At 35.7% G+C, this 23781-nt stretch overlaps 1 protein-coding gene across 1 annotated transcript in view; it reads right to left on the reverse strand.

The window, feature by feature from the left end:
- Sox15 (Sox box 15 transcription factor) overlaps positions 1-23781 on the reverse strand; it is a 78912-nt gene that overhangs the window by 54689 nt on the left and 442 nt on the right. The window contains exons 2-3 of the mRNA XM_081979428.1: positions 2450-2695; positions 2163-2386 (exon numbers count right to left, since the gene is read on the reverse strand). Coding sequence (XP_081835554.1) covers positions 2163-2386; positions 2450-2695 — 470 coding nt within the window. The remainder of the gene's footprint in view (positions 1-2162; positions 2387-2449; positions 2696-23781) is intronic.

Genomic DNA, 23781 nt, shown 5'->3' on the forward strand with positions numbered 1-23781 from the left:
CATTTGGAAACTCTTAGACGGTTCTAGAATTTTTTGGAAGCTTCTAGACTCTTTAAGAGCATTTAGAAGTGTTCTGAAAGCTTTTGGAAGCTTCTAGACTGTCTTGAACAGTGTCCGACTGCTTTAGAAGCATTTTGGAGTTTATGTACTGTTTTAAAACCTTTTTAGACTACTTTAGGAGCATTTGGACAGTTTAAAGAGCATTTAACGTTCTGGACTGCAGACGAACCTTGTAGAGACGGTTCTAGAAACTTTTGGAAGCTTTTAAACTGCTCTAAAAGCATACGGAAACTTTTGGACTGTCTTGAAAGCTTCTAGATCAGCTGAAGATCATTTGGAAGCTTCTAGACCGTTTTGGACTGCTTGGGAAGCACTTTAGAGTTACCCTAGTGTTTTAAAATATCTTTAAACTCACTTGAAGAGCATTTGGACAGTTTAAAAAGCATACTGAAGTTTCTGGAATGTTTTAAAGGCATTTGGAAAATTATTAGAATTTTTTCAAAACTTCTAGACTGTTTTGATACCTTTTGGAAGCTTCTAGATTGTTTTGGAAGGCTTCCGACTGTTTTAGAAGCATTTTGGAGTGTCTGTAGTGTTTTGAAATATTTTTAGACTACTCTAGGAGCATTGAAGGTTCTGGACTGCTTTCAAGGCATTTGAAACCTTATGGAGGGTACTAGAAGCTTTTGGACTGTCTTGAAATATTTTGAGAGCTTCTATACTGTTTTAGAAGCATTTAGGAGTTTCTGTAGTATTTTGAAATTTTTTTAGACTACTCTAGGAGCATTTGGAAGGTTTCTTGAAAGTTTTAGATTGCCTTGAAGTTTGTTGTGAACTTCTAGACTAGTTGAAGATCATTTGGAAGCCTTTAGAGTGTTCTAAAAGCTTCTGGAAGCATCTAGACTGTTTTGGAAAACTTTCAACTACTTGGGAAGCATTTTGGAGTATCTGTAGTGTCTTAAAACCTTTTTAGACTATTTTAGAAGCATTTGGTAACAGTTTAAAGAGCATTGAATTTTCTGGACTGCTTTTAAAGTATTTGAAGCCTTGTAGAGAGTTCTAGAAACTTTTGGAAGCTGTTGAACTGCTCTAGAAGCTTTTGGAAGGTTTCTTGAGAGTTTTAGAAGCTTTTAGAATGCCCTGAAGTTTGTTGTGAACTTCTAGACTAGTTGAAGAGTATTTGGAATTTTTTAGACTGTTCTAAAAGCTTGTGGAAGCTTCTACATTGTTTTGGAAGGCTTCCGACTGTTTTAGAAGCATTTTGGTGTTTCTGTAGTGTTTTGAAATTTGTTTAGACTACTTTAGGAACATTGAAGGTTCTGGACTGCTTTCAAGGCATTTGAAACCTTATGGAAGGTTCTAGAAACTTTTGGAAGCTGTCGAACTGCTCTAGAAGCTTTTGGCCTGTCTTGAAATATTTTGAGAGCTTCTAGACTGTTTTAAAAGCTTTCGACTGCTTTAGAAGCATTTAGGAGTTTCTGTAGTATTTTGAAATTTTTTTAGACTACTCTAGGAGCATTCGGAAGGTTTCTTGAGAGTTTTAGAAGCTTTTAGATTGCCTTGAAGTTTGTTGTGAACTTCTAGACTAGTTGAAGATCATTTGGAAGCTTTTAGAGTGTTCTAAAAGCTTCTGGAAGCATCTAGACTGTTTTGGAAAACTTTCGACTACTTGGGAAGCGTTTTGTAGTATCTGTAGTGTTTTATAACCTTTTTAGACTATTTTAGAAGCATTTGGTAACAGTTTAAAGAGCATTGAAGATTCTGGACTGCTTTTAAGGTATTTGAAGCCTTGTAGAGAGTTCTAGAAACTTTTGGAAGCTGTTGAACTGCTCTAGAAGCATGTGGAGCCTTTTAGACTGTCTTGAAATCTTTTGACAGCTTCTACAGATAAGTTGAAAAGCTTTTGGAAGCTTTTAGAGCTTCTCTAGGGTTTTGGAATGTAAAGTCAGTTTAAATTTGCAAAATTACAGGTAATTGGTATGTTTTTGTCTCTCAGAAGCCTTCAATATCTCAATATACAAAAAAATAGCAGCAAATAAGCACAAAAATGCACAAAAATCAGTCAAATGACGTGTTTTTACGTAAATCGTTGACATTATAGATGTCAAAGGTTGTCAATTATTTAAAAAAAAAACGAAACTTCTAGAAATCTGAGTACTCACCTAACATTTTACTGAGATCAGCATTGTGCAGATCCGGATTTTCGTCCGCCAACTTTTTGCGTTCCACTTTGGCCCACACCATGAAAGCGTTCATTGGACGTCTGATTCGCGCCTCTTTGCTAGCTTTTTGGCTCTGATTGGGCCCGCCAATTTTGTGCGCGAAGCCGGCCCTGGTTCCGTACACGGGCATCGCGTCCGCGTACTGCTGCCTACCATAGTCGTACCTATTTTTTTTTTAATGCAAAGTAAGTTTCAAATAATACCTCATACCGAGTGGATAAGCTTACCGGTTGTATTCGGCGTAGGCGTCCATGGCTCCCGCCCCCCACATTTCCCCCGCTTTAGGTAGCACCTGGGGTAGTACCTGACTGGCGGGGATCATGTCTTGGGGATTGGTTTGGTAGTCTTGAGGATACCTGGGGGTCAGCTGGTAGGTCTGGAGCAAGGGCGAGGGGGAGTTTGAGGGGGAGAGGCAGTTGTAGTGGTTGGATTGGGCCGAAGGCGAGGGAGTGCACGCATGCTCGTCCATCAATCTGCAAACAAAAAATTAATTATGAGATAATTACCGGTAAAATGCACGTCTACCAGGACAGGCTAATATGATGTAATTTCTGGGTATAATTGGTCGTAAAAATGGATTTTACAGTCGACGGCGTTATAATCATTGTTGTATCACGTGACTTTGACCAGTGGGGTCTAATGACGTGTCCTGTCTAGTTTGGGTACAATTTCAGTGGTTTTACTGCTAAAAACCAACGCGGTTCGAGTTTCACTAAAACCACATTTTTTTATTTTATTTTTTTTTAATTAATTTAAAATGACATCACTGACTGTCCAGAGTGTTAAAAGCATTTCAGTACAAATCAAAAATTACTATTTTTTGGAATTTAAAAAAAAAAAAAAACACTCCTAGTACGGCTCTCGAACCTCAGACTGTCCGTTTACAAAACCTGAATTTTGACCACCAAGCTACAACCTCGTTACGTCCTTATTGCATTTACAGCAATATAAACTGTGACATTGGTGATCATAATGTGCTTAGCTGTCAAGTTTATTGGCATTCTAAACGTTTTAAAGCATCAAAGTAAGTTAATAAATGCATAAATCACTTTGGAAGTTTGTGATTGGTCAAAAAAAACACCTTTTAGTTGAACTGTCATTTTCAGTGTGAAAAAAACTCCATATACCGAGCACAGCGTTTTTGACGTCACTATGACGTAATTTGGTAAAACCGTAATTGGGCCAAGTGTCAAATTACGTCATTGTGACGTCAAAAACGCCCTGCTCGCTTCATAAAACGTGTAAACGAACGCGGCCTAAGTTCTCACATGATGGTAAATAATTTATATTTTAATTTTATCCTTGTAATGTGAGCCAAAATTAAAAAGTCACGTGACTATAATAATAATCTGGTCCAATTAAATATTCTCATTTATATACACTGATTTATGCTTAACTTGCAACTTTAGGTGTGGTTCAGGGGTTATAACAGGGTTTGCACAAGCGTACGCTTGAGGTTCAATTCTTGTTATTGCCAAACTTTTTTTTATTTTTTAACCAAACAGAAATTTATTTTTTTTTTTTTGGTACACAGGGAGAGTATTTTTTGACATTAAAAGTTGCAGAATAACCACAGCTACAATCCAGTGGCGTTTTAAAGCATCAAAGTAAGTTAATAAATGCATAAATCACTTTTGGAAGTTTGTGATTGGTCAAAAAAAGCACCTTTTAGTTGAACTGTCATTATCTACGTTTTCAGAGTGAAAAAAACGTTGCCTAAGTTTTCACATGATGGTAAGTAATTTATATTTTAATTTTATCCTTGTAATGTGAGCCAAAATTAAAAAGTCACGTGACTATAATAATAATCTGGTCCAATTAAATATTCTCTCATTTATATACACTGATTTATGACTAACTGAAATGTTTAGGTGTGGTTCGGGGGTTATAACAGGGTTTGCCCAAGCGGACGCTTGGGGTTCAATTCTTGTTATTGCCAAACTTTTTTTTATTTTTTAACCAACCAAAAATTTATTAATTTTTTTTTTGGTACAAAGGGAGAGTATTTTTTTACATTAAAATTTGCAGAAAAACCACAGCTACAATCCAGTGGCGTCCCCAAAATGTAATAAACGTCCAGGGGAAAATTCCTAACTAAAACAACACGTCATACAATAATAATCATTTTGCACCAGGTGCATTAAAAACGGTGATAAAAGTCCAATCCGGTGACGTCATTTCAAACTCCTGGTCAACAATCTGTAATTATTATTGCACCAAATATAGTGTAAATGTGATTTTTTTCTGTGTCGATAAGACTTTTTCGGTCTGAAATTTTATTAAAACGGCAGACTAATTGCGCTATTGTTTTCTCGACAAATGCCCGAATCAACATTGATTTTGTATTATAGTTCCCCGATAAGATAAGGCAGTGCGATACTTAATTATTGGTACGCCACTGTGTTTTTAATCCTCTAAAAGTGACCGTTTTTATAAAGTCAAAGTAATAATAAGTTTTGTGACGTCATTTCATTTTACTTTGATTTCCGGTGTATTATTTTTTATCAGTAAAACACTCGAGACTGTCACGAGTGACGAACGATAAAAAGTTCATTTAACTCTTGATTTTCAGTTAATTTTTCAAGATGTTCGTTCAAGGTTGAGAGATATTTACAGGGTGTGACAGAAAAATGTGAATTTTTGACCAATCACTACGTAGTACGGTGATTTTACGCCGATACTGACCATGTGGACTTACTTGGAACGTCATTTTGTTGTTGACAGCTGTCAACCTGCAACTAGACGAATTTTAAATTGACATTTTACTAGAACTCTGTATTCTCAACGGTATGGTGTGATTGTGACGCCATTTTGAATTATAAAACAAAGAAACAGACGAGAGTGAGTAAACAAACCTTAACACTGGACCAGTTGAGCAGGATCGTATTGACCATAAAAATTAACAATTTTTAAGAATTCTTTGACAAGTAACGGCCATTTTGCAAAATAGACCGCCATCTTGGATATCTGTCAAAACGATAGTTGTGGTTTTGGTACTCGTATTCGACCACAGAGTTGGCAAAAGATTGCACGGTTGCATAACTTTGACATCCATTTCGATTTTGCTTAATCTGACAGGTGACAGCTGTTTTTAAATTGACATCCACCTATTAAAAAATGTTCCTAATCAACTCCTTAACTCAACACCGTAAATTTGCAGGACCGTTTCTGCTTCCAGTATACAGGGTGTGCAAGAAAAGTATGGTGGTTCAGTATTTTTTTCACCCTGTACACAATTTTTAAGATAGAATTTTTTACTCTACACCATTGGAAAGAGGAGCTCAATACGGTTCTTTTAAGTGGTTGAACCACCCTGAATCCCCAAAAATAACTGAGTTACAGGGTGTTCAAATGTCAAACCACAATTTGAAAATTTGTTGCATCAAACCAGTTTTTGCTAAATAACTCGGAAACGCTGAAAGCTACGGAAAATTTGAAAGAGAGCAAAAATGTTCCCAATCAACTCCTTAATTCAGAACCGTAAGCTTGTAGGACTGTTTTTGCTCCCAGTATATAGGGTGTGCAAGAAAAATATGGTGGTTCAGTATTTTTTTCACCCTGTACACAATTTTTAAGATAGAATTTTTTTCTCTACACCATTGGAAAGAAGAGCTCAAGACGGTTAATTTGAGTGGTTCAACCTCTCGGAATCCCAAAAAATAACCGAGTTACAGGGTGTTCAAATTTCAAGCCACAATTTGAAAATTTGTTGCATCAAACCAGTTTTGATAAATAACCCGAAAACGCTGAAAGTTACGGAAAATTTGAAAGAGAGCAAAAATGTTCCTAATCAACTCTTTAACTCAGAACCGTAAGCTTGTAGAACTGTTTTTGCTCCCAGTATACAGGGTGTGCAAGAAAAATATGGTGGTTCAGTATTTTTTTCACCCTGTACACAATTTTTAAGATAGAATTTTTTTCTCTACACCATTGGAAAGAAGAGCTTAAAACGGTTCTTTTAAGTGGTTGAACCACCCTGAACCCCCAAAAATAACCGAGTTACAGGGTGTTCAAATTTCAAACCACAATTTGAAAATTTGTTGCATCAAACCAGTTTTTGCTAAATAACTCGAAAACGCTGAAAGTTACGGAAAATTTGAAAGAGAGCAAAAATGTTCCCAATTAACTCCTTAACTCAGAACCGTAAGCTTGTAGGACCGTTTTTGCTCTCAGTATATAGGGTGTGCATAAAAAGTATGATGATTGACTGTTTTTGGTCACCCTGTACGCAATTGTTCAAATATAATTTTTTGTTCAACACCACTGGAAAAAGGAGCTCAAGACGGTTAATTTGAGTGGTTCAACCTCTCGGAATCTCAAAAAATAACCGAGTTACAGGGTGTTCAAATTTCAAACCACAATTTCAACTGATTTGAAAATAAATTTGTTGCATCAAACCTGTTTTTTCTAAATAACTTTTTTCAGTTGGGAAAGCTGAAATTGCACAAACACGTCACGTGTCAATTTAAACTCGTAGCTGGCAACACTGTAAACATACACATCTGTCAACAACAGTCACGTGACCTGGTAAAAATCGTCTTTCTCGTACAAAATTTTGTTAACTACATTTCACCGGTTAAAAAAGTTTTTCAAGCTGTAATCGTGACAATTTGAATTCTCAGCTGGCAACACTGTAAAGTTAAGTTGACGCCTGTCAAAAACAGTCACGTGACAGTTTGATAGAGTTGATTACTGTCAGGTGTCAAATGTCAATAACCGGTTATTTAATATGGACATCACGTGTGATTCGCAAAACTGGTATGTCTTGTAAAGATTGTTTTGTAGCTTATTCTGATATTATAAAATGCATTGAAAATGTAAAACAAAAGTGAATTATTTCAGTTTGATTTGATTGATCTGTCAAACGGGCTGTCAAACATACACCCCGGTGTTTTTCCATCTCTAATAGTAAAAAGAATTGTCACATCATGTGACAGCAACGCAATTTAGTCGGTAGATGACGTCATCCTTGTGTTTCAGGTTAGTTTTACGCAATAAAAGTAGAAAAAAATGATCGTGAATCAATCGTTTAGTGGGTGTTTTACTTCTTTGTCAGACCGTTGAAACAAAAGGGCAATTGAATTCTGATTGATCGTTTCGCGTCTATTATTCGACTTTTTCTATCGTGCGTCGATACAAAAATGTCTCTGTCTGTCAACTGGGGAGTGACGAGACGACCGGCCCCGAAGACGAATTAACAAATATAGTTATTAGCCGTACAAGTACCGGGTACTCTGCGTTGGAATCTGTCAACAGGAGCAGGGGGGGCGACGGTAGAAAAAAAAACCAGTCGAATCTCCCCGAATGAAAACTGGCTCGTTTGTCATCCGTCATGCGATTTATCGGCGGTTTTTTTCCCATCTTTGTCGAGTCGCTTTGACGGGTTTTTGCGCGCGGTACGTTCGTCGTACCGTACGTCCGTCGTGATTAGTACCGCATTTTCGCCCGATATGGCGATCGGGCCGAAAGTATAATATTCCCGTCGTCATCAAATTGAAAATCAGTGCCCCCGCCAGCTTTTTCTCTCGCCGGTCCGGAATTTATCGATTTCCATCGAAACGATCCTCCATCTTGGATTTCTTCCGTTCGTACCCCTCGCAAATAATGTTTTCCTGATAACGATTTTAAAGTCGCATTTTTCGCTGTCAGAAAAAAAAATAAAAAAGTTTTCTCGTACCGCGATTTGAACTCTCGACCCTACATTCCTACGTACGTTTAAGTACAGTCTACGAGCCACGACAACGTTACTTTAGCCACATCTTATTGATTGTTTTATGACAGTATATTGACAAAATCGACGTTTTTGACAGAAAACCAATAAGGCCTGAATTGGCTTAAAAAAATTCAGCCTCGTAATGAGATTTACGCATCTAAATGAATTTTATTGTAAGCGAAATTGAGCCGTATTGAAAAAAATTAAGTTAACAGTTTTAAGTTTACTTTTAAAAAGTCTTTTGTCTCATTTTTTTTTCTAAATATACAGAGGGAGACAAAATTGTAAAATTGTTAAGTATTTATGTAATTATAAGGTTAAATTTGCCTTAAAACACTCCAGTCATTCTGTTTTTCTATCTCACTTTGTTCAAACCAAACACCCGGTATACTGACAGTCATTTCAGTAAGACTGAAATGTCATTCAACCGCCATTTTGGGTTTTTTGACAGTTAAGCATATCCAAATGGTATTTAACAGCAAAAACAACATTTTAAGGTTGTTTCAACAGTTTAGACCGCCATTTTTTATATTCGACTGTCTAATGCCTCTTTGCCCAACACTTCCAAGTCGATTTTAAGTATAATTTAAGCTAAGTTGAGGTTTGAATGTGACAAATCAGGTGCAAAATAACACAGTCTAAACTAAACTTATCTAACCTGTCCTTAAACTCAACTTAGTCAATGGTGGGGAAATGGACATTATAACTCTAAGCTCGATTTACACTTTTTTAAATGACTTGACAGCCAGACTAAAATGTCATTCAACCGCCATTTTGTGTTTTTTGACAGTCTTAACCATATCAAAATAATCTAAACAACATTTTAGTGTTGTTTTACCAGTTTTGACCACCATTTTGTATATTTGACTGTCTAAATCCTGTCTCAGTTCCATTTACACTGGTTTAAAGGTTATATCAGATTTGACAGCCAAACTGAAATGTCATTCAGCCGCCATTTTGTTTTTTTTTTTAAGTTGCCATTTTGAATTTTAAGTCCTACAAACGTGTTTTCAGCCTTATTTTGATTTTTTGACAGTCTTAGTAAGCATATCCTTCATTTGGATCGTCGTTTTGTAAGCAGAGCTTAAGTGTGGTTTAGAATGTGACAGTACACAGGTGGAAAAAGTCACACTCTAATCTACACTTAAGCTTTGCTTTAAGTACCACGGTGTAAATGGTGTTGTCAACATTTAATACCAAAAAACTATATTTTAGTGGCATTCAACATTTTTACCGTCATTTTGTATTTTTGACAGATTTTTCCAGGTTGGAATGTCATTCAACCGCCATTTTGGATTTTTGACAGTCTTAAGCATTATCTAAGTGCTATTTAGCAATAAAAACAACATTTTAGTGTTGGTTTAACAGTTTTGACCACCATTTTGTATATTTGACTGTCTTAACCCTGTCTCAGTTCCATTTACACTGGTTTAAAGGTTATGCCAGATTTGACAGCCAGTCTGAAATGTCATTCAACCGCCATTTTGGGTTTTTGACAGTCTTAAGCATATCCAAATGTTATTTAATAGCAAAAACAACATTTTAAGGTTGTTTCAACAGTTTTGAACGTCATTTTGTTTTTTGACAGATTTTGTAAGTCTGGAATGTCATTCAACCACCATTTTATTTTATTTTTTAAGTTGCCATCTTGAGTTTTGAGTCCTAGAAACGTGTTTTTAACCCCATTTTGATTTCTTGACAGTCTTAGTAAGCGTATCTAACCTTCATTTGCATCGTGATTTTGTAAGCTGAGCTTAAGTGTGGTTTAGAATGTGACAGTACACAGGTGGAAAAGTTACATTCTAAACTACACTCAACTTAAGCTTTGCTTTAAGTACGACGGTGTAAATGGTGTTGTCATCATTTAATACCAAAAAACTCCATTTTAGTGGCATTCAACATTTTTACCGACATTTTGTATTTTTGATAGATTTTTCGAGGTTGGAATGTCATTCAACCACCATTTTGTGTTTTTTGACAGTCTTAAGCTTATCTAAGTGTAATTTAGCAATAAAAACAACATTTTAGTGTTGTTTTAACAGTTTTGACTGCCATTTTGTACATATGACTGTCTTAACCCTGTTAAAGTTCCATTTACACTGGTTTAAAGGTTATGTCAGATTTGACAGCCAAACTGAAATGTCATTCAACCGCCATTTTGGGTTTTTGACAGTCTTAAGCATATCCAAATGTAATTTAACAGCAAAAACAACATTTTAAGGTTGTTTCAACAGTTTTGACCGTCATTCTGTTTTTTGACAGATTTTTTAAGTCTGGAATGTCATTCAACCGCCATTTTGTTTTTTTTTTAGTTGCCATTTTGACTTTTAAGTCCTACAAGTGTGTTTTCAGCCCCATTTTGATTTTCTTGTCAGTCTTAGTAAGCATGTCCTTCATTTGCATCGTCGTTTTGTAAGCAGAGCTTAAGTGTGGTTTAGAATGTGACAGTACACAGGTGGAAAAAGTCACATTCTAAACTACACTTAAGCTTTGCTTTAAGTACGACCGTCATTTTGTATTTTTAACAGATTTTTCCAGGTTGGAATGTCATTCAACCACCATTTTGGATTTTTTGACAGTCTTAAGCATTATCTAAGTGTCATTTAACAGCAAAAACAACATTTTAAGGTTGTTATAACAATTTTAATCTTCACCCTGTTAAAGTTCCATTTATATTGTTTTCAAAGTTATTCCAGATTTGACAGCCAAACTGAAATGTCATTCAATCGCCATTTTGAGTGTTTTGACAGCCTTAAGCATATCAAAGTGTTAATTACCAACAAAAACAACATTTTAACGTTGTTGTTGGTGTTTTATAAAAAGTCATCATTGCTTAACCAAGTTTACGGTTTCGGGATTGACATCTGACTAGGCCATCTAGCGGACCATGGGTGGACTTTTTTAGGTCACCAGGTATAATAAATGATCCCCGGGCCGTCCCAATAACCGCACAAAAATAATGATTTATGACGTTTTTTCCTTCATTAATAATAATTATCAAGAAGCTTTTTCAATCACAATATATAAAGCCGACCGAGAAAAAAAATCATGATAATTTCGTAACGCTTCATATAATAAATATTGTTTACTCGTACAAGTGACGTAAAATCGCCTTCAAATGTCACTCACACTCATCTGACCTTTAATAATACATACCTAATCATATCTACAGCAATTAATCGAATTTACGCAACCGGTAAAGTCACCCTTTTTAGTTTTAAAGGAATCGAACGTTGTTAGATCTGGCGGACTTGCCGGACCCCACACGGTCCTCAAAACGCTCTGCACGACAAATTATTCTATAGCTCCGTCTCACTCTCGCCCCGGCATGGGGCAGATTAAATTAAATTCGTGCAAGTCATACTCTACCTAAATGAAATTATACCGGATTTTTTTCTCTCTCTTTTGCTCCGACCCGCGGCTTATTAAAATTATTATGCGGCTTAAGCCGCGACCACACCCACCCTAAGCAGATCCGACCGTTTTTTCTCTCTCTCTCTCTCTCTTTCTCCCTGAGTCAAGCCGATTATCGTGTTGTCATTCCACTAAAAAACATTTTCTTTGAAACGTCCTAAATTCAGTCTTTCTCACTCTGGTCATTGTACGTACAAAGACAATAATTGTTAGAAAATGACAAGGGACATTTATAATTTTTTGACAGTTGATTACGTTAATGACAAACACACCCAACTCAGAGGTTCAAGCCTCGGCCTGGATTTGTTTTTTTTTTAAATTTAAATATTCCCGAACTTAGCACTGTTCTGTCAAATTTTTTTAAAAAGTGACAGTTAAGTCTGTCATTTTTCTCCTATCACAAATTAGTCGTTTTTGTCCGAGATGTTTAAACGCAGTGGTCTGTGTTCTGAAGGTCGAGTGTTCGAATCCCATAAAAGGCAAACTTTTTTATTTTTTTAAACGTTAAAGTCGTAAATAAAAAACTCAACAGTGGTGCCAAATTTTCAAATAATTCGACTAAAATCAAGAAAACTGGTAGAAAATCTTGAAAACGCTGTAAAACTTTTAGTTTATTATAAAGTTGAATTTTGGTCGAAATTCGATCAAGTGGCAAACTAATCCAGATGTCATTTCAATCACAGCCAGTGTTGCCAAATTTAGACAGAAATTGGTCTTTCCTGACTAAATTTAGTCAAAATTATTAAAAAAGGAATTACTAACAGTGTTGCCGAATTGAACTATAATTTGTAGTTTCTCAAAGGGTAAATTTAAAATTTCTTGCGCTGCTGCCAAACTTACCTACTTTCATTTAAAAAACAAAAATTGTGTTTAGATTTCCTTACGAGTTTTGCTTAAATTTGGCAACACTGATTAGAGCACATCACAGCGTGGTGGTTAGCTTAAAACTGCTTTTTTTGACCAATCACAAACTGTAAGAACAATGTTTTTTGATAGCTGTCACTCATGAAGTTCTAAAATACTGATAAATTACTTTAAACTTATTTGGCTGTATTTCAGGTATATATTCGGACCTCTAACCTGAAAAGTTCCTGAGATATGGAGCAAAAACTGCAAAAAACGAGAGTCAACTTTGACGCTCTCTAGCGGCTAAACGGGGCAACTTAGCCGTGCCCGATCGACGTCACGTGATAGCCCCATTCGTTAGCTTTTTTTTGTTGTACGGTGGTTTTATACAGGGTGTTTCAAATAAGCGAGTTATGGACGATTTTCTGGAAGAGTACACGGAATTTTAATCTAAATTAGGGAATTTTTGGGCCTACTATACTAACGGCGACTGTTTTGAATTTTCCCTAATCAAAGTGATTTTTATAACTAATTTGAACCTGGGGAACACAAATCTGAGGTCCATTTTGCTCTAACTGGCACCGTTTCGAAGATGACCTTGAAATTATGTCAATTTTGACACTTTAGGGCGTGGCACACGTGCAAAATGACATTTTGACAAATGACACTTTACGTCATTTTTGTACTATTAACCTGAAGGTATTTAAGCAGTTGAGGTCAATTTTGAAAATAAAAAATTTTCAAAAAAAAATCAGAAGTTATCGCCCTAGAAAATTCTTGACAATTCCAATTTTTTATTTTTCAAGGTAAAACGGCGCATGGTACCAAAAAAGGGTATAGAAGGCAAAAGTTGCATCACCATCGAGGTGCATTTGTGGTAAAAATTTCAGACCTCTAACCTGAAACGTTCTTGAGATATGGAGCAAAAACTGCAAAAAAACGAGAGTCAACTTTGACGCTTTCTAGCGGCTAAACGGGGCAACTCAGCCGTGCCCGATCAACGTCACGTGATAGCCCCGTTCATTAGCTTTCTTTTGTTGTACGGTGGTTTTATACAGGGTGTTTCAAATAAGCGAGTTATGGACAATTTTCTGGAAAAACGCACCAAAATTTCTGCTTTCGAGGAGAATGGTCAAATTAAGGCTGCTAGAGCAAAAACAATCGAATATCGACACAAACATTGTACATCAAGTAGGCCTAGAATTTGACGTTATTTTCCAAAAATTGAATAAAAAACTATAAGTTTGGTTGGTTGCTCAAATTTGGGACACCAAGTTACTGACTGTCAAAGCAGTTAAGCAAAATGGCTGCTATGGAATCAAACTGACATTGGAGTGAATCATGTGTTACTCCTGAGAGTGACAAGTGACATTGACGTTTGTTGGATTACACCGTTGCCATTTCATCGTCGATACTCGAACCATTTTATTATTTGTTTACAAACCGTAAACTAACAACCTGGCGCTATACACACAAACAAACAAACACGGTTTAGTTATTGAGTAGATAGCAAATATCTTATCGTTTTATTGATAAATTATTATCGAGCAAGTGTATAATCTTTACACAAATATTGCACTTGATACTATCGAATTAATATTTTGGTTTGGGATTATCGTTACGTATATCTCGTATATTTATAGTAATTATATATAGTTTCGAGAACTTGGAAATTCCTCGTAAATTACTATAAGACGACTGAAATTTACTTCTCGAAATTAATCCCCCCCTTCCAATTCAGATTTGAATTCGAATCACGATTCGGGAAATTCCTTTACATGACCCAAATGTGTAATCGTGCAACTCGATTTTCCTCTCTCTCTCTCGAAAAAACCGCTCTCCGTCCTTTTTGCTCTTTAACAGCTTAATTAACTGCCACACCAAAATGTAATTAATAGAGTCGATTCAATGCGAAAAAAACAAAAAAAAAACGTCAAACGATCAATCACGTTCAACCACTCGTTAACCAGTCAGTGTGTGGAATATTCAATTAATTAAAAAGATTAATAGGTGAAACAGGTTATTTTGTTGGTTAAAATGACGTTTAAACGTCAAAAATTATGACAGAAGATCAGGATTTGGTAAAAAAAAACAGAAAATTTGCTAAATCTAATTTAGACAGCTGGAAAAGCTGAAACAACTAAAGTATACGTCACGTGACTAAAAATACAATTTTTGAACTGGCAACATTGAAAAGGCAAAATGGCGCTAGTCACAAACCGTCACGTGACTATACAAAAACTAATGCAAGCTGTGAAAATTTGCTAAATAAAGTTTGGACCATAGTGAAAGTTTAAATAGTAAAATACACGTCACGTGATTTTGGGAGTGCAATTTTTGACCTGGCAACACTGGAGTGGCCGAGTGACACTAGTCAGAAACAGTTACGTGACCACAAAAAGTTAGTCTAAATTACAAAACTTTTCAAAATCCTATTTAAACAGTTACGAAGGCAAAAATTGTAAAATACTAGTCACTTGACCCAAAAATGATAATTTTTGATTTGGCAACACTGGCGTCGCTGAGTAACCTTAGTCAAAAACAGTCACGTGACCATAAAAATGCAGTTTTAACTGTAAAAATTTGCTAAATCAATTTTAGACAGCTGGAAAAGCTGAAACAAGTAAAGTATACGTCACGTGACTAAAAAAGCAATTTTTGAGCTGGCAACACTGGAGTGGCAGAGTGACACTAGTCAAAAACAGTCACGTGACCATAAAAAGATAGTCTGAATTGCAAAAATCTTCAAAATTCTATTTAAACAGTTACGAAGGCAAAAATTGTAAAATACTAGTCACTTGACCAAAAAATTATAATTTTTGAATTGGCAACACGGGAGTGGTTAAGTGACACTAGTTAAAAACAGTCACGTGACCATAAAAATGCAGTTTCAACAGTGAAAATTCGCTAAATCTTATTTAGACAGCTGGAAAAGCTGAAACAAGTAAAGTATACGTCACGTGACTAAAAATGCAATTTTTTTAGCTGGCAACGCTGTAAAAGCAAAATGGCACTAGTCAGAAACCGTCACGTGACTATAAAAAAAGTAATGTAAGCTGTGAAAATTTGCGAGATGAAATTTTGACAATAGTAGAATTGTAAATAGTAACATACACGTCACGTGACTTTAGGAATGTAATTTTCGAGCTGGCAACACTGGAGTGGCTTAGTGACCATAGTCCAAAACAGTCACGTGACCATAAAAATGAAGTTTTAACTGTGAAAATTCGCTAAATCTAGTTTAGACAGCTGGAAAAGGTAAAACAGTAAAGTGAGTAAAAGCTGAAACAAGTAAAGTATACGTCAGTACGTCACGTGACTAAAATGCAATTTTTTAGCTGGCAACGTTGTAAAAGCAAAATGGCACCAGTCAGAAACCGTCACGTGACTATAAAAAAAGTAATGTAAGCTGTGAAAATTTGCGAGATGAAATTTTGACAATAGTAAAATTGTAAATAGTAAAATACATGTCACGTGACTTTAGGAATGCAATTTTCGAGCTGGCAACGCTGGAGTGGCCGAGTGATATTAGTCAAAAACGGTCACGTGATCATAAAAAGTTAGTTTAAATTACTAAAATGTTCAAAATCCTATTGAAACAATTGCGAAGGCAAAAATTGGAAAATGCAAGTCATTTGACAAAAAAAACGGTAATATTTGAGCTGGCAGCACTGTACTGACACTAAAGTTAAAAACAAAGTCACGTGACCCTAAAAATGACGTAAAAAAATTATGACAGAAGAACAGCAAGGTGCCACATTTGCGAAAATCACAGGTTGTAGCTTGTGATTGGTCAAAAAACAAGCAGCAAGCTGAAAGCTGCTTTTTTGACCAATCACAAACTGTCATCACTGTGTTGACTATTTCTAAAGCAAAACTCTTTGATTGACATTAAATGTCAGCTGTAAATATCTGCTTTGTGAAGCTATAAAACTAAGAGAAAGACCGTTGGACAGACTGCTATTTAGAAAGTCACGTGTGTTTTCACAATGCTGTCACTTGTCAATTTAATTGAATGGCGGCCATTTTGCGCTGCTTCTGCATAACTATACTGATTTCTGATGAGTTAATCGAATAAAATTCGTTTCGATCAACACATACACGATATCGTTCGTTTCCGTTTCGTAAATTGCCACATTTTTTCCACTTGATTACAAACTACTGGCATTAATCATCGTTACAACTACTTCAATATGCAGTTTATCAGTCGCGTGTGTCATTCGGTGATTTCGCTGTCAAGGGAGCAAACAAAATGGCGTCGCAAACGGGGAAGCTGATTGGTCACAAAAAAGTTCCGGTGGCGACCTCTGCCGGAGACGCGCGGGATGAGCGCTGGGAAAAAGCCCCGAAGTGGATAATTGGCGGCCATTAGCATAGTTGTTGCCTGATTTAAAGGCCGAGCCAAGTTGCAGCAAATGTCTTAATTATGATGGCGCGAATCCAAACGGGCTGTTCAGGCCTTTTGCGGCCAAAGCAAAAAGTCCAACGCAGTCTCCGAGGTGCGGACGTGACGCGACTAAGAAAATCGAACGGGTTCAGGTCCGGTCGGAGGCGCGGGCCGCTCATTCTTCGTCATTCGCTAAATTGCCGAAATTCAGGCAATTTCAAGAAATCATGCACAAGCTGGCTACGCTGCAATAGACCGTGACACTTCAAACAAACTGGATCAATGTCCTTCTCACTCTAATCGTTGTACGATAGAAAAGGAAAGAGATATTTCTAGATGACACTGGCTGTAAACGAAACGACATTTATTATTTTGACAGTCGAGTCCAGTAGTGCCAAGCTAATCTGTATGTCATATAGATAGTTTCATTGAGTGAATTTTGACAGCTGTCACTTTAATAAGAAATATGTGATTTATTTTGTTTTAGAAACTTCATAGAGATGTAAAATGATGTTAAATTACTTATTGTACTTATTTAGTTGTATTTCAGGTACTGGTTTTTATAGCTTGATGGAGCGATTTTTGACAGTTGTCACTTTAATGACAAATAAGTCAAATAGATGTTTTGGCTTTAGAAACAGTCAAAATCCTATTTATAAAAGAACAATTTTAAGTAAATAAGCTTAAAACTGATTTGGTTGCATTTCGAGTTTTATAGCTTGATTTTGACAGTTTCCATATTAATGACAGATGTGACTATATGTCAAATACATGCTTTCGCTTTAGAAACAGACATAACTCAATTTATTTTAAAAATTTTTACTTTATTTTAAAAATCTACTCAATAATGAAAAAGTGACAATATTTGAAACATTGCAAAAATGTTGTCGTAAATCGGAAAACATTTCAGTTTGGCAACATTGCAAATATTTAGTCATAAATTGAGATTAATGCCAATTTGGCAACACTCCAAGAGTTTCTTAATTAAAAAATATCGATTTGGCAACGCTGCAAAAATTTGATCATAAAGAAAAATTTTAATTTGCCATCATTGCAAATATTTTGGTAATAAATTGTGAAAACTATCAATTTGGCAGGATCGTAAAAATGTGATCATTAATTAGGAAAAGAGTGTCTTTAAGTGTGTTTCTGACAGTTCAGATTTTGTCAGAACTTTTCTGCATGACTGTACTCAATATCGTAGAGTTTTTCCATGTTATTGGATAGGAAATTTAATGAGGATTCCAAAAATGTGCTTAAAACTGTCATTTTCTCACTCCGCGTTGATTTTACGAGCGATTTTGTAGCAGACTGTCTTTAAGTGTGTTTCTGACAGTTCAAATTTTGACAACACTTTTTCCAATGATGATACTCGATTTTGTAGTGTTTTTTTTATGTCATTAGATAGGAAATTTAATGAGGATTCCAAAAATGTACCTAAAAACTGTCATTTTCTCACTACAACTGATTTTGTCCTTGACTGTTCATTAGACCGTGTTTTTGGTAGTTTTGACATCAATTTTTTCTCTGACTGTACTCGATTTCGAGTGTTTTTTTATGTCATTAGATAGCAAATTTAATGAGGATTCCAAAAATGTGCTTAAAACTGTTACTTTCTCACTCCACGTTGATTTTACCAGCGATTTTGTAGCAGACTGTCTTTAAGTGTATTCCTGACAGTTAAAATTTTGACAGTCAAAAAATGTCAATTTGGCAACTTTGCAAACATTTATTAATTAGAATAGGTAATTTTGCAATGCTCCAAGAATTTGTTTAAATTAAATAAATACCAGTTTGGCAACGCTGCTAAAATTTTGTCTTAAGAAAAATGTGAATTTGGTGACATTACAAATATTTGGCCATAAATTTGTCAATTTGGCAACATTGTCAAAATTTGGTAATAAATTGTAAAAAATGACAATTTGGCTAAACATTGATTAAATAGACAAAAAAACGTACCAAACTGTCAATTTTTCTTGAAACTACGTGGAATATCGTTAAAGTTGTAATTTTGAGGCAATTTTTTCTGTTTTCCGGTTTTTGGGAGAATTTTAGCAATTTTGGATAATCTGGCAACATTGTCTCGATATTTAAACTGTACTTATCATTCTAATACCAAATTAAATCAGTAAATGTTTTGAATCAACGTACTGTCAACACGGAAACGTTACTCATGTGTCCTCCAGCCGCCATTTTGACTGCTCACCCCAAACGAACCAAAACTGTGAACTGTCAACTTCCTGGAGGACAAACAAACTGCTAAAAATCCCCCTAATTAATTCAATATTTTGAAAACTTGTTGGTTGGAAAGTGTTTAACTTGATAAATTGTGAAAAATGTCATTTTGGCAACATTGCAAAGTGTTAATAAATAAAAAATCAATCTGGCAAACACTGCAAAAATTTGATTATAAATTTAAAATTTGTTTGCGTTTTCTCTAAATACATTTTTATATATTTTTTTTTGAACAAATTGCGGTGTTGCAAGATCGATTCGATGCTAAAACTCCATCGATCGTGCGGCAATAAATCGTTACGAAACGGACAGGTGTGGAAATTTTGCCCGTCTCGGGATGAGCCGGCGTGTATTCAATTAAAAATGCAAAACATATAAATCTCGGATAATTAGTTTGCGTGCATTCCGCCTTTGAGGTTATGCAACACACCAGTCAGGGTTGTTGCGCGTTTCGGCCGCGAGGGGGCGCGTCGGTGGACGACGTCCGCGACCGCGTTACATTTCCAATTCTAATTCGGGGTCTCCAAAAATTAAATGAAAAAAAAAAACATCCCGCGTCCACATTCCGACGTTGCCGTTTTTCGACGAAACCGCATTCCTTCGGATACTTTTCGAACTGTCACATCGGAAAAGGAAAGAATAAACGGTGGATCGGCTTTTTGCGCTCGTAACTAAGTTTTTGGCAGTCGTTGCTATGTTGCCGGTTTGTTTTAAATATTTAACTAATCCGGGAAGTTTTAAAAAATAATCCACCATTTTTTTTTTACTTGATCCAAGTGGCGCCACTTGAGTGTAAAAAGTGTGAATCACATTTTTGACACTTGACAGTCTTTCAAGTGTGTGTCATGTGTGAAAGACGTTTTTGACATTTGACAGTCTTTGCAAGTTTTACCACACTAACTTAAAAGATTTTTAGATGTTGCAAAAAAAATTGAACTTTGACGCCCTCTAGCGGCCAAACAGTACAAGTTGGAAACTCGTGTAGGCACATTTTTGGAAACCTTAGACTCTGGACTATCTTTTGTTTTCTATGACTTTTTGACGTAGCTCGTTTAATAAGCGAGCTATTAAGGATCAAAACTAACATTGTCAGAATACAGTTTGAAAATTGACATGATCAAAAAAAATCACTTTTGGGCTCCAACACAAAATAGATGTGGCAACGCGGCGTATAAAAAAATATTTCACATTACACCTCTAAAATGACTTTTGTGTACGCAAATCTGGCAACATTGTTGTCTAGCTAAACCAATCACACGGCAAGTTTTGACATTAAATAAAAACGCAATGTTTAAATCATAATTCAATAATGTTGCTTGTGGTTTATGGGCGAAGAACTAAAACGCAGTGTTGCCTGATTTGTGCGAAAACATCCCGGCAACGTTGTTGCTGAGTTTAAACGTTTTGTGACAGTCATCATCAGGAGTTTAGGGAGGTTTTGATTGAAGAGTTGAGGTGGTTGTACCACTGTACAATTCCAGTGTTGCCGGGAATCTTCCAGGAATTGTGAGATGTGGCAACGTGGCCGTGTTTTTTTTCTACAATTGCAACGAGCCGCCAGGATCACAAGCCCAGTTTAAGCTAATTTCTAGTTTTAACCTTCACTTTTCGCATAAATTAATCGCGATAAGATCGATTTTATGTCTTGTCCTTTTCCTATATATACACACACGTCTGCGGTGGGTGAAAAAGTATTTTTTTTTTTTTTGGGTACCACCGTAAATTATCAAAAACTGGTACCAGTTTTGGTGTGTGCGCGACGGATTAGCCCAGAAATTGAGGTTCTTTGCTTGCCGTGACATTTACCCGATCTGTCGGGTTCCCTTTCACTAGAATATTGCGTGTCCACTCCAGTTTAGATCGTTTGCTCCAGGATTTTTTTCCACCGAGCGTACGCCACTGGTACCATAGGAAAATCTCAGGGTCGTAGCCGTTTTACTTTCTTGAAGGGCGACCTTATAAAAGCACTTTCAACGCGCCGTCCGTTATTCTACAAGTCATCTTCGTATAGGTTTCCAACAATTCATATACACACGACAAAAGTAAATTGCGATGACGTCATACAAAAGGAAAAAAAATTGCGTTGTTGTTCCACGTCACGCAAATCAAATAATATATACAGTATTAACCATAAGAACTCAAAAACTGTCAAAGTTATTGACACTTGGTCACGTGACTGGTAGACCAACAGGAAACTTTTTGTAGGTTAAGCAATTTTCGCTAAAACCACAAGTTTTCCAGATGTCAAGCAATTAGCGTGGGATTTTAGCAGTTTGTTTGTCCTCCAGGAAGTTATTCGTAAACATTACCGATTGGGTGGATTAGGGTTGAACAGTCAGAATGGCGGTTGGAGGACACATTTGACTAACATTTACATTGATCATAATTGTTTTAAAACAACTATTTAACGCCATTGAAATGTAAACCATTTTTCTCCCTGACTGTACTGAATATAAGTAGTATTTTTTTTTAGGTTACTACATAGGAAATTTAATGAGGATTTCAAAAATGTGCTTAAAACTGTCAATTTTTGTCTGCAAGTCGCTTAAACAAGTGATTTCTTTAAACCGTGTTTTTGGGCAGTTGAAACTTTGATAGCACTTTTCTCTCTGACTGTACTCGATTTCAAGTGTTTTTTTATGTCATTAGATAGGAAATTTAATGAAGATTCCAAAAATGTGCTTAAAACTGTCACTTTCTCACTCCACGTTGATTTTACCAGCGATTTTGTAGCAGACTGTCTTTAAGTGTGTTAAGTGTGTTCCTGACAATTCAAATTTTGACAGCACTTTTCTCCTTGACTGTACTCGATATCATAGTGTTTTTCTCTGTTATTGGATAGGAAATTTAATGAGAATTCCAAAAATGTATTTAAAACTGTCATTTTCTCACTCCAAGTGATTTTGTCCTTGACTGTTCATTAAACCGTGTTTTTGGTAGTTTAAACTTTGACAGCAATTTTTCCCCTGACTGTATTCGATTTCATAGTGTTTTTTATGTCATTAGATAGGAAATTTAATGAGGATTCCAGAAATGTGCTTAAAAATATCATTTTCTCACTCCAAGTCGATTTCACAAATGATTTTGTCCTTGGCTGTTCTTTGAACCGTGTTTTTGGTAGTTTAAACTTTGACAGCAATTTTTCCACTGACTGTACTCGATTTTGTAGTGTTTTTTTATGTCATTAGATAGGAAATTTAATGAGGATTCCAAAAATGTGCTTAAAAATATCATTTTCTCACTCCAAGTCGATTTCACAAATGATTTTGTCCTTGGCTGTTCTTTGAACCGTGTTTTTGGTAGTTTAAACTTTGACAGCAATTTTTCCACTGACTGTACTCGATTTTGTAGTGTTTTTTTATGTCATTAGATAGGAAATTTAATGAGGATTCCAAAAATGTGCTTAAAAATATCATTTTCTCACTCCAAGTCGATTTTAAAAATGATTTTGTCCTTGGCTGTTCTTTGAACCATGTTTTTGGTAGTTTAAACATTGACATCAATTTTTTCTCTGACTGTACTCGATTTCGAGTGTTTTTTTATGTCATTAGATAGGAAATTTAATGAGGATTCCAAAATTGTGCTTAAAACTGTCATTTTCTCACTCCAAGTGATTTTGTCCTTGACTGTTCGTTAAACCGTGTTTCTGACAGTTCAAACTTTGACAGCACTTTTCTGCCTGACTGTACTCGATTTTGTAATGTTTTTTTACGTCCTTAGATAGCAAATTTAATGAGGATTCCAAAAATGTGTTTAAAACTGTCATTTTCTCACTCCACGCTGATTTTACGAGCGATTTTGTAGCAGACTGTCTTTAAGTGTGTTTCTGACAGTTCAAATTTTGACATCACTTTTCTCTCTGACTGTACTCGATATCGTAGTGTTTTTCCATGTTATTGGATAGGAAATTTAATGGCAATTCCAAAAATGTGCTTAAAACTGTCATTTTCTCACTCCACGTTGATTTTACCAGCGATTTTGTAGCAGACTGTCTTTAAGTGTTTCTGACAGTTCAAACTTTGACAGCACTTTTCTGCCTGACTGTACTCGATATCGTAGTGGTTTTTATGTCATTAGATAGGAAATTTAATGAGGATTCCAAAAATGTGCCTAAAACTGTCATTTTTTCAATGCCAATGCCAGAAAATTTACTAGCGATTTCATCCTTGACTGTCCTGAAATGGCGTTCTTGGCAGTTTAAATTTTGACAACACTTTTCTTCCTGTCTATACTTAATTTCGTTCAATTCTAGAAACTGGCAAATACAGCAAAACCACTAATTTCGTGTTCAAATTTGCAGTATTGGTTTTAGTGCGTGCATAAATTGACAGTTTGGCATCACCGCAAAATTCATTCTTTTTTTGAACTTTTCCAATTTACAATCAGATCACCCGGTATAATGTATAGCCGAATCCAACGATACAGGGTGTGCAAAATTAATTTTGAACAACCCCACTTAGGTTAGGTTACAGTGCTAGTAACTCAGAAAACAGTGTATTTTCAAAAAAAAAGTGAAAATTAAAGATTTTTTGGAAATCTTAGAAAAACCAGCATAAGTGAGATCTGAAAATCAGGGGGAATGTTTAATCTACCGTTATCTCGAAAATTACACATTTCAGGGTTGCCAAACCAAAATCAGTCGTTGTCATTGATTTTATCAGGATGTGGCAACGGTGGACTGGATTGAAAGGTGTTTGCCAGAAAGCTCTCTAAAATGTTATAACTTCAACTGATTCTATCTTCGTTCTGAGTAAAAATAGCACAAAAACTGTAAAATAGAAAATTGTAGGAAATTTTATTCTCTACAAGAATTATAGAGGGGGGTTTTGCTCTAAATGGTCGTTTAAGGGAGATATTTGCTCTAACTGAAGAAGAGTCACTCCAGGTCATCTACTGTCTCTTTTTCTCTTATTTTTCCTCAACCGATTAACATTGAACACATGACGATCTGTTTGCTCTAGAAC

This window comes from Ips typographus, linkage group LG5, assembly GCF_016097725.1.
Source record: "Ips typographus isolate SLU linkage group LG5, UJ_Ityp_2.0, whole genome shotgun sequence".
In the NCBI taxonomy this organism is placed as follows: Eukaryota; Metazoa; Arthropoda; class Insecta; order Coleoptera; family Curculionidae; genus Ips; species Ips typographus.